This window comes from Strix uralensis, chromosome 4, assembly GCF_047716275.1.
Source record: "Strix uralensis isolate ZFMK-TIS-50842 chromosome 4, bStrUra1, whole genome shotgun sequence".
NCBI lineage: Eukaryota > Metazoa > Chordata > Aves > Strigiformes > Strigidae > Strix > Strix uralensis.
In genome coordinates, this window is record NC_133975.1 from 45349025 (window position 1) to 45363096 (window position 14072).

General features: G+C 37.3%; 1 protein-coding gene across 6 annotated transcripts in view; it reads left to right on the plus strand.

Moving 5' to 3' along the window:
* MARCHF1 (membrane associated ring-CH-type finger 1) overlaps window positions 1-12332 on the plus strand; it is a 250495-nt gene extending 238163 nt beyond the window's left edge. For all 6 annotated transcript variants that reach the window (XM_074866556.1, XM_074866554.1, XM_074866555.1 and 3 more), the window contains 2 exons: window positions 3794-3941; window positions 8287-12332. In XM_074866556.1, coding sequence (XP_074722657.1) covers window positions 3794-3941; window positions 8287-8588 — 450 coding nt within the window. In that variant the 3' untranslated portion in view covers window positions 8589-12332. The remainder of the gene's footprint in view (window positions 1-3793; window positions 3942-8286) is intronic.
* Window positions 12333-14072: the final 1740 nt, after the last annotated feature.

Below are 14072 nucleotides of genomic sequence, written 5' to 3' on the forward strand. Positions count from 1 at the left end.
GTGTTTGTTAGATGTTATGAAGTGTTTTAGCACACCTGTGCAGCATAATGATACTCATGTGATTGCTTGCATTTGCAGGACATTAAGCCATCCACATCTGTGATGATTTCTAGTCTGTGTTTGTATTGCTGCCAGGATGAAGGAATCTCTGGGTAATGACAATCGGATATACAACAGAGAAGGGGTCCTTCAGAGGAGGCTGGGCAAAAACTACAGTGTTTGTCTATCAATTTAGTGACAATAATTTGCAAGTCATTATAAATGTCTCCTCTGGCTCTTAGTCTTCCATTTCTTTCTCTCCTTCCAGTCTCTAAAGCACCTTAGGAGTATTAACACATAAGTTTCCAAGGAAAATTGCATCTGGGCACTAACTTTTGTGTTATTTTTCTGTTCTTGGTGACATCTGATATTCTATCCATGGCATGTCACAGTGTCATCAACCTGATGGCTGTACATTTTTCTAGATCACTGATGAAGATAATAAAACGTGATGCAATTTATTTTTATCTTGCCATCATGAATGTAGAGAGCCATAAGAACTGCAGAAGCTTCGAAATACAGCAGGAGTGAATTTATCAGTGGTTAAGGAGGCATTAACACGCTGTGTGACATGGTAGCACAGCACAGCTCCAAACTTACCCACCCAACTTTAGGCTGTATCAAGTCCTACACTATAAAGCACAAATAACAGGGGCTGATGCTTTCACTGCTCAGTGTAAGCTGTCTTACAGCCTGTGCTATGGGTTTTCAAGCAACTTTCATTTCACTTAACTGTGCTTTTATCAAAGCAAGTCTGTGCTAACATTAACAGTTAAATTTTTGATTTAAGCCTATAGCAAAAATCCTAAAATAGTGAATTGTACTTTTCTGGCTTATCTACTAATATCACTCATCTAGTAGAGAGTGACAGTAGTCACATAGTACTCTCTGTTCAGCCAAGCTAAAATAAGCGAGTAGGACAGGAAAATTACCTCAGCTACCACAGGGATCACCAGGAGTAGAGCACAAAGTTTAATTGAATTTCCTGTTCTGAGCTCAGCCCATCATGACTGGAGTTGAGAGGAGAACTGGGACTGCAGCTGGGGCTGGGCAAAACAGAAGCACAGCTTTGGGAGACATTAAGAGCTGTAAAATGCTCCCAAGTACTCTGATCCCCCCTGTGTCTGTCTGTGTGAGCAGGAGTCTCTCCTTGGTCTTGTTCCTTTCTTGTATCCCAACTGGGAGCACAAGGTGCTCTGCACAGTCTTCCAGCTCCATAACCACCCATGCCCTGGCGGCCTCTCCCAGTCTCCTGACAGCCAGCTTATTTCTGGTGTGGTAATGTGTGTGTGGATAGAATAGACATGCAGGCATGCTGTCTTGTGGGAGAAGAAAAGAGGCCAGAGAGAGGAAGCTGAGTCTGGTAGGCCTTGGCTTGCTTTCTGGCTGGATTTGATCATAGGATGTCAGCAAAAAAGGCCTGCTTTAGCCCATTTCTGCTAGCTCCCTCTCCTGATATAGCTTTCTTGTAAATCTCAGCAGAAGGTTGTGAGCTTGTTCCTTTATTTACCTATCCTGCCTGTTGATCATTTGTTTGTGTCTTTTTTTACACCTACAAAATGTTTACATTTAGAGTAATGGGACCAGCATTCTTCTTTAATTTTAAAATTCTATATGAAAAAGCTTTATTTGACTGGGCATTCAGATCAACACTCTAAGGCTTTTGTGTATGTTACAGAGAGCAACTATTAGCCATAATGAGACTGCAGGTATACATGACAATGAAAACTTAGCGCAGAATCTTCTCTCCAGTAGACCAAAGAGTGTAGTGTTGGAGTTGAGATGACAGAAAATTTCTGTTTAAGAACATAATTCATTCTTTATGTTCAACATTCATCTCTCATAAAGCATCCACAGGTAATTGAAGGGTTAAGGTAGAATCTTTTCTTCCACCTGGACAAAGACAACTTTTTCTTTGGAAAGAAAGCCTGTTGCGAGTCTTGAATTGAATTTTCACTGCAAAAAGGATGAAAGTCTCCAGGTCAAATGCTGTGTAACCTGATGACTGTAATGATATGATAAGACTGTGATGATAATGCCACAGTCTATCTGCTCTGATCAATGCTACCTACATGAACTACAATGAATATAAGGTTCTGTTTTTTTGTTTTATTCTTTTTAATGCCTTCCATTTTTCCAGACTGCCATACAAAACATGGAAGCTTAGTTTTCACTCCTAAGTAGATGTATCAGAAACTGAAATGAGGTATCAGCTGGTAAATAAATTGCTAGCTCTGTCTCTTTGTATATTACTCAGGAAATATTTCAGTTCTTCTAAACAGTTATTTAAGCCTTGTGTTTGTAAAATTCTGGCAAGGGCTAGAAAATCCTCCAGAGATTGTGTACTGCTCTAAAACTAATGGCAGGAAGAAGCATTTCTGTTAGCCCTCTTGGTGACATTGCATTGACATTCCTCAGCTTGTACTGCAGTTGTGCTCCTTCGAAATGTGACCAGAGAGCAAAGTGTTCAGACTAGAATAATGGCCATATTAGTTCAGGTTAAAGTCTAAGCATCTAGCTTAGATGCCATCTCCAACCCTAGCCATAAGCAAATCAGGGAAATTTGTTATTTCCCAAATGCAAGCCAAAACAAAATTTAAAAAAACAGCTGACCAAGAAAACTCAAACAAGGGAAACAAAGCCAAACTCATACCTTCAAAGTAAATGTATAATATCTCATTGCTCTGAAGTGGCCAGGGTTTTTGATCCATCCTTAGCACCTGGAAATTATGAGGAGCCGCAGCCCAAGTGTGCTGGAGGTCCGTGTAAGTGGAGGAGCAGCTTCGCTGTCCTGGTGGCCAGTGGATGGCTACTGTGGCTTGGACCCTGCAGCACAAGTCCAGTCTTGCGTTAGCACGACTGCAGAGAGGTGGCACTGTTGTATTGTGTTTTGTACTTGCTTCATTCCTCGGATGCTAGAGACCAACTCCGAGATCATTCATCGGAATTGAGGCATTTTAAATGTCATATTCTTCATCTGTTTTCAAAGGCAAGCATTTTAGTAGAGAAGGGTTTTATTTTAAAGAAGTGCTGAAAAAAATTATGTCTTCACAAGCGAGATTAAAAAAAAAAAATCGCCTCAAGAGTTACATTGTTCAAATGCAGAAAATAGCCTATTTCATCTTAAAATAGCCTTAACTCAAGCTAGGATTTAGTGCCATAATTCACAAACATATGCCTGGAAGATCCTTCTTGTGTTACCGAGGCTGTTTGACTGCTGTCATGTACAATAATGTCCACGTAATCGTCTTTTCAAGTTTGTTGAATTTAATCCTCAATGCAGTGCATTTCTTATGCTTCTATTTTATGAGAAGACTGTTCCACAACTTCATTCCTCTAATTTTAAGCAACTGAGAAGAGCGAAGAATAGTTTAAGTATTACAAACTAATGTGTGGGGTTTTTCTTCTTTCATCACCAGAAGTGTGCATCAGGTAAAGTTAAAACAAATATTCACCTTTTACCTGTCTATTAACATGTTATGGCTGTACTGCAGTGAAATTACTTTAGATGTCATTTGTGAGCAGACAGAAACAGAACTCTTTATTCCTCCGAATCTGTGAAAATGAGCTCATTATGAATTTTACAGTGACAGTGCACATACTACTGTAATGTATATTATAAAAATAAAAGGATTTGTTAATTTTATTACCGCTTGGTTTTTTGGTAAAAAGAGCCAGAATGGCCTAATCGGTTTATTGTAAAATTTTACAAGTCTGATTTTTTTAATTACTTTTTTTTTTTTTTTAATTACAGTGGGAGAAACTACAGATGACAACAAGTGAGAGGAGGAAAATAGTTTGTTCAGTCACATTCCATGTAATTGCAATTACCTGTGTTGTTTGGTCACTGTATGTTTTAATTGATAGAACTGCTGAGGAAATTAAACAAGGCAATGATAATGGTAAGTATCTTTTACCTTCTTCAGTCTTGTTGATAATGCAATGGATGGCTTTGAAAGGCAGCTGTGTAACCAGTCACATTCTGTTCTTAAATAACAGCTCACTGATACATGGCTACATCAAATACTTTAATGCAGAAGTAATGAATGCATCAGTGTTAAAAGCTTATGTTATGCCCCTGCAGAGACACCTCTACTTAGTGTAATCATTACAACAGCTTAACTGGCCTGCTAGTTCTTCCTAGGTTAATCTCCCATTATCTAGATATTTCTAAAGCTCAGACAGAAAGATGAGTCAAATTCAAACAGCTCAGTGCAAGTTCAGGTCACAAAATAGCAATTTATTTGTATTACCCACTTGAACCTTGATATCCTGTAAAACACTATAGAGCCCTTTCATCAACAAACTTCCTAATATGAACTTCCAAGAGACCATGTTCCAGTTGTGTTAGTCCTTCATGTGGGACTTAAGTAGCATGGAAAGCCATTCCTGCGTCCTTTTGAATAGAATTTCACTGTGAATGCCCATATTCCAGTTGTGTTTATTGTGAGGGTGGTCAAACACTGGAACAGAGAGGTCATGGAGTCTCCATCTGCAGAGATACTGAAAACCCAACTGGACATATGTAACAAAATGCATGTTTAACGTAAGTAGGTTTCTTTTTTGACTATACTTACCATATTTGGAAACTGTATTCCAAACTGAACTACTGTTTTCCATTTCAAATCTAAGCCTAATAGGTCTTAAATTTAGGCTTAAATATGATCATGATGATGAAGAGGATAAAAAGCTTTTGAGTTTTGATCTGAATTGACTTTAAGCGCAGTAGAGGGACAAAGGTCTTTAGCTTTAGTTAACATGGAAAACAAAACAGGTGGAGCTTTGTGTCTTGATAGTTAGATAAATATTTGATGATAGTCCTGATGCTTGCCTTTCTTGCCTATGAGAAGAAAATATGTAACAAGCCTCAGTAAGTCACAGATGAATGTATACTACAAGTCTTGTTTTGCATTCTTTCTAAATGGGTAACCCTGTTTTTCATCTCAAAAAACTGTCCCTGAGGACAGGAGTAGGAATGGCTTTGAACTTCTATTTATGAGTACAACTACATCACCCTACTCATTAAAAAGGGGAAGGGTATTTCTGTGGATTAGCTGAATTTACACAACCAAACAGCTAACATGAATTTTTGTTGTTATATAGAATGTGTAAGAATCACATTAATTAATCCCGATAGGCTCAGAAAGTATTTATGATTTGTATAGAATTTAGTGTTTGCCAAATGCAATGGCTGATTCTCCACACTAAAAAATGGACAAAGAGATGCTGTGGAGCTACTTAAAACATGCAAAACTAAGTGTTTGTGAAGAGAACTCTTTTGCCCCAAAATTTGCTTGTTTGGGGGGTGGTGTACTTTTACAAAATCAAAGGGGAAGAGATATATGTAGTTTGCTTTTCTCTCCATTTTCTCTGTTTAAGTGGGAAATGCTGGGCAAAAGACAATGAACACTGGAGGAAAAACACTTTATAAACATATTTTGAGGAGAAGAAAAACTGAAAGCCCTGAATAATACTAGTACTGTTTGTTAATATTGTGTAAGTTTAAAAATTCCTTTTTCAAATGTACCTCTCAAAATATTTAAAGGGATGTTATTTCTCCTTATGAAAGCATATGACATAAATAAATGAAAGTGTAAACCTCTTAATTTGTAAACCTGTCACTGGTCTACAGAAAGGCCAATTTAAAATATATTTTAAATATTCTAGAATTTATATGGCACCGGTGGTAGGGAATCAAGTTTCACATAAATTTGCTCTGCTTGAAGAAACAGGTCTAGTCTTAGCTGAGCTTTGTCTCTCTTAATAAATCTTGAGTCTGTGAAAATATGGCAATCCTGGAATATACTGAAAGGTACAAAATTCACTGTGCCATACCAGTTAAGCAAAAAATGATGCTTCCTGTATTACCATGGAAGCAGCAGCAGCAGCACATCTTTACTGCTAAGAGGTGGAAGAAACTCTGACGGAAATCTGAGCCATTTATTCAGCCTTTCTTCTGAGCTCAGCACTCCAGCTGTGACTTCCTGGCTCTAAGTGTCTTTCTTACCCACTGATGGGCTTAGTCAGATGAAACCATACTGTTTTCATAATTAAGAGCAAGAGACAATGATTTTTAAAACAGTTATTAAAGGGGGAAAAAAAAAGAAAAAACACGTCACTGGATATGACATCTTAGTAAAGTATTCTTTGTTACTTCCTTTTGTCCCAAGAACAGGGGATTGAAGAAAGGCATGACTAAAGTTTTGCGAACAAATTTAACAAATATAACAGGATTTGTCCCTGGCAAGTTCAACTAAGTAGAGTAATAGTGGTTAGGGTGTATGCTTTCATTTTGCTGCAAATTAAAAAAAATTAATTGGCTAGCACCATCACTTAATACATGGTTACCATTTCTAAGTACTACTAAACAGTCACCACGACAGGGAAAACTAGAAACATTTTGTGTGGTTTTGCAATAATTAATATTCTTTTGGTCTCTTTATTTAAATAAAAGCTCAATTCCTATATGTTTAACAGTAAAAGGGATACCTAATGTTCATGAGACTCACACAGCTGGCTAAAAGTAAAGACTTTGTTTTGAGGAGTCCAGGTCACCCAGGGCTAGGAAGTCAGACTGGCTCTTCACTGAAGCCTTTTTGCTGAGTCCCAAAGGAAGACAGATTGCTTTCCTGCCTGTGGCAAATTTCTTCCCTGTGTAAAACTTGGGTAAAATTCACAAATATCACCAAGTTGTGATATATCACCAGTGGCTGAATACAGCATCTGCCGGGTACCTTGAATACTACACTCAGGAAAACCTTCCATATAGGACCAACAAAACTATTCCGATTGTTCAGTCTGACAGCATGAGCACTGATACAGAGGTCTGACTCTTGTGTATAGCATTTAATCTTTAAATCATAGAATCATAGAATAGTTTGGGTCAGAATGGACCTTAAAGATCATCTAGTTCCAACACCCCTGCCATGGGCAGGGATACCTTCCGCTAGACCAGGTTGGTCAAAGCCCCGTCCAACCTGGCCTTGAACACTGCCAGGGAGGGGGCAGCCACAGCTTCTCTGGGCAACCTGTTCCAGTGTCTCACCACCTTCACAGTGAAGAATTTCTTCCTTATGTCTAATCTAAATCTACCCTCTTGGTTTAAAACCCTTACCCCTCATCCTATCCCTACACTCCCTGGTAAAGAGTCCCTCCCCATCTTCCCTGTAGGCCCCCTTTAAGTACTGGAAGGCCACTATAAGGTCTCCCTGGAGCCTTCTCTTCTCCAGGCTCAACAACCCCAACTCTCTCAGCCTGTCCTCACAGGGGAGGTGTTCAATGTGTAATGGCTGGTAGCTGTTCCTTTATGTTAGGCTACTGAATGGTTAAAAAAAGCAGATGTAGTGGTATGAATTAATGAGAAGACTGTACTTAATCCAACATTAATTTATTCTGTTAAAATCTTAAGAACACATTTATGCCAAAGCAAGAAATTTTAACATTATTCATATCATAATCAAGTTCAAATACTCTCATCTCTAGGTTTTTTTTTTTTGTTAGCAGCCATATATATTTCTGTAAATATCACTGTGATTGATCAATGCAATGAGAAAAGAACAGATACACCAAAAACTGTGAAGTTACATTTTTAGTACACAGAAATATAAGTTCTGGTTTTTGATATAGGTGTGTTCAGGGGAAGGGTTGCACAGACAGCAGGAAAAGGAGGCCAACAAAGGCAGATGATGCAGGAGATCAGAGCCCTTTCCACTAGCTTTTTTTACTATACCCTGGCTTCAGGATGAAGCTAGGACCAGGTAATAATATTGTAAATGTTGGTGTTCCAGGTACCTTAAACAGTGTCATGTTTCTAGCACACCTGAAACAAAAAACAGTTGCTGTTGAAGATGTGCATAATATTTCTAGGCATCCAGTTATCTCAGTTTTGGTACTTGTATTTTTGCTTGAGCATGCTATTGAATATGAGGGTATTATCAAAGAACAGTAAAACATTTTGGTTTTGACTGTGTCAAGCATTATGCTTCCTTTGTGCGGGTGGTCTTGCATTTCTTATTTGACCAAATCATGGTGGAGTCAGTTAAAAGTGGGAGGCACATGTAGTTTCTTGGCTGGCTTATGGGATAGGCAACTGCTGCTGTTTTCTACTTCAGCCACCACTCCACCAACAGCATGTACATACGTGGGAATTCTTAGCAAAAGGTTTCTTTTCAAAATATTTTACTGAAACTTAGTACTTGATATTGAATGTATAACACTGGTAATAAATATAAATGTTTCATTTCAAAGGTGTCCTTGAATGGCCATTTTGGACAAAACTCGTTGTGGTGGCCATTGGATTCACGGGGGGCCTGGTTTTCATGTACGTGCAGTGTAAGGTTTATGTTCAGCTGTGGCGCAGGTTGAAAGCCTACAACAGAGTGATCTTTGTTCAGAACTGCCCAGACACTGCCAAAAAGGTGGAGGAGAAGAACTCTTCGTGCACTCAGACCTCGGATGTCAAGGATGCAGTGGTGGTGCCAGTAGCACAGACAGGTACAAACTCTCAGTCTGCAGCTGAAGAAACATCATCTGCGGTCATGCCAGTTTGACAGAGACAGCATTGTTTCTTCCTTGCAGAATAAGGCGTAGTGTTTTCTACACTACAAATGCTAAAAGAGAGTAGAAATGACTGTGCATTTTTTTCAGTTAAAAAAAACAAAAAAAACACACAAAAACCAAAACCCTGCAAGGAAAATGGATCCAGCAAAGCAACCTGTTACTGTATGGAATGTGACCATTTGTGAAGTAGTTTCTCAACTAGTCAGCAAGTGTAGTGAAAGTGGAAGTGTAGAAAGTGCAATAGAGAACAGGTTTAACAGACAATGCCAAACCAATGTGACAAGAGTACTTTTTTTTTTTTTTTTTAAATTGGATGGCTGGGAAAGTAGAAACAGACCTGATATTATAATTTTGTTTACAGAAAACAAAAACCTTTTATCTGTTTACTACTAAAAGTTGTATTTGTTATTTATCTTCCTAAAGATAGACTTCAAAACGGTACCAGTGGAGTTATATGCATTAACAGAATCGAAGAATAAAGAGCTGTATCACAGCACTCACTCTCTAAGCCTTGTACGGTAACACAAGTTCACGTGACTGCAGTGGAGCCTGAATGTTTGGGCAGCTGTGTCAACTAAGGATATTTGAAACATTTGAAGGGTAGCATTGTTTTTAAATATGTCTGAATTTTTGAAAAGTAAGCAATTTCAACCAGTATAAACTCATGTCTCCAAAAGCTACAGATATTTAAGTATAGCTGTCAGCAAAATAAGTACAGGAAGGAGGGAATGTGTAGATACGTATTTAGAAGAGCAGCTCAGCTGTTTGTTTATTTTACTTTGTAAGAGTGAATTAGACATAAATTGGATGCACAAAATTTTAAGGCAGAACTATAAATTTAAAAAATGCAGTTTACCACAGAATCACACAAAAGTAAATTATGTATTATCAAAGGTCTGAAAAAGGATGACACATAGGGAAGATGGAAGCCATTTTTGGTTTAATTTTTTAAGATTCATGATACAGAAAGGTAGACATAAGATAATATACCTATGTATCTTAAGAGAACATTAGTTTTTATCTCCTTTTTCTGAAAAGTTAGTTTTTACCTTCCTTACTGAAAAAATAAATCAATGGTTTCACTCTGTACAGGTAAACTTGAGGTGTTAGAGATTCAACAGTTCAGTTGTTAACTTCGTGTTTTGAGCATTCTCATATAAAAATGAAGTGTGAATAGCATTAAAGGGTGCAATAGATAAATGAATGTAGATATAATACTGTGTCCAACAGGGTGAATTATATATAAAGAACCAATTTTGTGATTCACTTCTCATATCTGTGATGTTTACCATCAGGACACAACAGCAAGTATTGACTTGGAGTAGTTATGTACTAGCGTGGACAAGTCTGAAGCCTGAATGTAATGTATTTTTAAAAAAAAGTTAAAAGTTCTTTTTTGATCTTGTGTTTCGGTGAAGGAGGAAAAGCAAACAAGCAAATAAAGAACCAGAGTAAAGAGGATAGGCAAGCACAGGTTCATTCAAACAGGGCAATCTGCCACAATTACAAGTGAACTAGACTTCTACAGAAGCCTTGCAGTTGCTAATGGTAAATTTCCTCTTTACACACTCAAATATCTACAATCATCCCATTCTTGCAAATATCCAGGGTGCTGGGCCTAAGATGTATTGGAGTTTATATATTAGGCATTCCTTTGTGAATGTATTTACTGGCTTAAGGCTCAGGGAATACTGGAAGTAGCAGTATTAACGAGACGTGTTCAGTCCATTATGTTCTTTTGTATCAGAATTGCTCATGTAGTTTGTCTGTGACTAAGTGACTGTCACCTGGCTAGACAGGACACAAAATCTTGGTGAACAGGCCCTAAGTACATATTAATATTTGCTCTAACTTACTCCAGGCAAATCAGATTAATGTTTAAGTTTTTTCACAACACACTTTTCATATAAAGTAACTTTCCGATTATACAATTGCGAATTGGAATTGTAGCAGCTTCTCATTTGAAATGACACACAAGAGTAACCAAATCTGTTTATAATTGTGGAGGAGACTTCAGGTCTTCACAAAATGATGACAGTACTAAGGAATGCCTCCTAACTACACATGTTTAAGATAGTCTGCAAAGGCATGGTTTTCAAAAAGTGTAAATCTACTTGCTAAAAAGTAAATCTCATGATACCTGAAGTTAGACACTTAAAATTACTAGCTGCATATAAATGTTTGGAATGATGTTTACAATAAAACCTGATGAATCATAGCAAAATTGACTGACAAGGAACACTATTAATGGAAGAAAATTAAGAGCTTTCTGAAATAAAGAGAAAGTTTCTTACTAAGTGACAGCAATCCTGCTTCTTTAGCCAGCTTGTTCTTTGACCTGCTGTTGTAGCATCATGACCCCACTGAAAGTATTTTATTCCCTATTTTAACAGTTTACTGGAGACTCATTCGCATTGTTTTTTTCTCGAACAAGTATAAAATTCAACTCAAAGATACCTGAGGCTTCTGAAAGCAGATCTGTAGCATCCAACAAGATTAATGTACATTTTTAAAAATTCACTGAAGAGTTGACAACAGAACAGACAACTTGCAAAATTTTATACTAATGACTTCAAAACATTATTTTGGCACTCATGTCAACTACATATGCAACTGAGCTTACAGTTAGTTAAATATAATGGAGAAAGACTTCAGCTGAAATTCCTCCTCTCCCTTTGAAATACTAATTTGGACAGCAGGAAAGGGAGCAAAATGGGACATTGTCTGCTGAGACAGACAATGAGACAAGTCAGCAGCAAGAGGGATTACAGAAGGCTTGAAGCAGTCTTTAACCTTTTAAAGTATTACAGTATTAGCCCATGCATCCCTTTCTCAGGTGCTGTGGATATTCTACAGCTTTCAGGGATTTCATGCAAGATTGGAATTTGTTTCTGAAGCAGCGTGCAACTTTTTCAAGAGGTCAAGGAGCTATTCACACCAACATGCCTTGGATACAGGTCTGCATGAATAAGGAAGGGGCTTGAATACAGACACTGCAGCTGCTTATCAACCAACGTTTTTTCACTCCTACACAAAGCACAGTTTTCTGTATCAATTTAATAACCACAGGTTTCTATTGTGCAAAAAGAGTATACTGAACGTTTTAAGACACATTCTAAGACTTTTTAATGACGTATCAAATAAAGACCCATATCAAACTGCCTGTATAGCCACAGTGCATCTCAGGCAAATATGACGATGGTGGAATTTAGCCTGGCTAAACCCACAAGGGCAGAACCTCTGGTGTCAGATCAGACCTGGAATTTTAAACAAGATACTCCTAACCTGTGAACGTGCATGTTTCTTTTCCCATTTTAAGTTACAAGCATTATAAAGTTCATTTCAAACTGGCATAAACATACCACTTTTGACTATCATTAGCATTACAAAGATTCTCAACTAGTCCAACTGTGCCATTCACACACTGCTCTATCTGAAGGCGGTGTTTATTTTGTTGTGTAGAAATAAATAGTAATTCCCCATTACCAGAACAAACCATTTATAATTTCTAATAATGCAATGAAACTTACTCTATGATGAAAATACTTTACTGTGTATAATATTTGGAACTACAAGTTTGTGTTACTTGTTTAACTCCCTCTCTTTTGCAAAAGAAAAATTGTATGTTTTTGTGGGTGAATGTATACTGAAAGACAGAAGGTAAGGGAAACAAAAGTAATATATCTGCTTATTGTTGTGAAAACAATGTATTTGTATTAAACAAATGACCCAAATTACTGTAGTATTCTACATTTGTCACTTTGTTATATAGAGCATCACATGCTGAACATAAAGTGGCAAGACCACACTCTTGCAAGAAAGGTGAACAATATACTCAGCTGCGTACTTAATACTGATAAACTTGCTAGCTCAGAGTGGCTAGTTTTGGGTACCACACTTTGGCAGAATGCTCAGGAAAATACCTCACAGTACAAAAACACTTGAAAAGAACTGTGGTTGTTTAACTTGCAGAAAGTAAGGCTGTGAACGGGTTTCAGCTCCATAAAGAACTCCCAGAAAGCAGCCAGTTGTACCTCCACAGCAAAATGGACAACTAGTACTGGGTTTCAACTGCAGGAAGAGAAGAGGAAGAAAACTTCCGAAGGAGACCAGTGCTTTGGAATGAACTGTTTGTTATATGTGATTGTGCAATGTCCAACACTAGAAAGCTTTAAAGATGGGTTGGACAAAGAGTTAAATGGTTTAAAGTTAATCCCACCTTAGACTGTCAGAATGGATCATGTTTCCTTTTTTATTATTTTAGACTTCTACTTGGTGAGAATTTCTCCTTTTCCAAAGAACAGGAGATAAACGTTTTCTTTAGTGAAAAGAAGTATTACATGTTTGCGTTATGAAAGAATCCGTGTACTTTAAGTCAGGCGTAAAATCAAAGTATCCTATCTTGATAAATACACAGCATTCCAACCAAACTATAAATTTAGTTTTCTAAAGAAAGAGAGTTGTAGCCACCTACCCCATATCTTTCTCCTAGTTTGTCAGCTGGGGAGAGAGTGGGCTAAGTTTTGAAACCTCACAGTTCTAGCTGAAATAAGTCATCATATGGCTGGTGACTGCTAAGAATATACATTCAAAATGCAGAAGTGTTCTAACAAATTACATTCCCTATATCCAAGACCAACAGATTGTTCATTTTGTTAAAGCTGCCTTAACTAGTTCATCATGTAAATCAAAGATGGAATAACAAGATATAATCTACAAGATATAATATGGAAGAAACAGCATAACCAAAGAAATTTTAGTAATAAAGACATGTTCATTTCCATTTATTAGCATATGGAAAAATAAAGCCAAATTTGGTTTTACAATTAAGAGAATATACGTATAGGTCACTATGCCTTTTTGCTTTGTACCCGAGTTTGATTCTCTTTATGAAGGGTACCATTAGAACACAAAACACATTTCTGTTCAGTTTGCTATACATGTAAACAAGGAAATATGCTATATGGTATTTACCCACAACTCCCCTCCAATAAAATATTGAGGCTGTTCTGCATGAGCTTTATCTAAAAGTCAAAAAAACTGTCAGTTAACAAAGAACTCGCCAAAAGTACTTTGAATGGTGTATGACATTTCCACTGCCTATGACATGGAGCTCAGAAAATAACCGTGGGATAATTTTACACCAAGGTTGAGGACAGAACAATTCCAGTCTGCTAGAGAGTGTGGGACCTGGGACAAACTTGCCCTTCTAGTACTTGCAAATACTTATGAGTGATACTAACAACTGAATCACAGAACTTGATTTTGTTTCTTTTTTTTTTAAACAGCTCAAATATATGAATATATATGAAAATACAATAATCAGCACTATTCCGAATAAAAACCAAATAAGACAGGTCACAGTAGTTCTTAAGTTTGTCAACTAAATTAGGTCTTTTTTTAGCAATGGATAACTTCTCTTGAAAGCCACATGGGAAACTGTCCAGCCCATATGACACAAAGGATAACTTTTT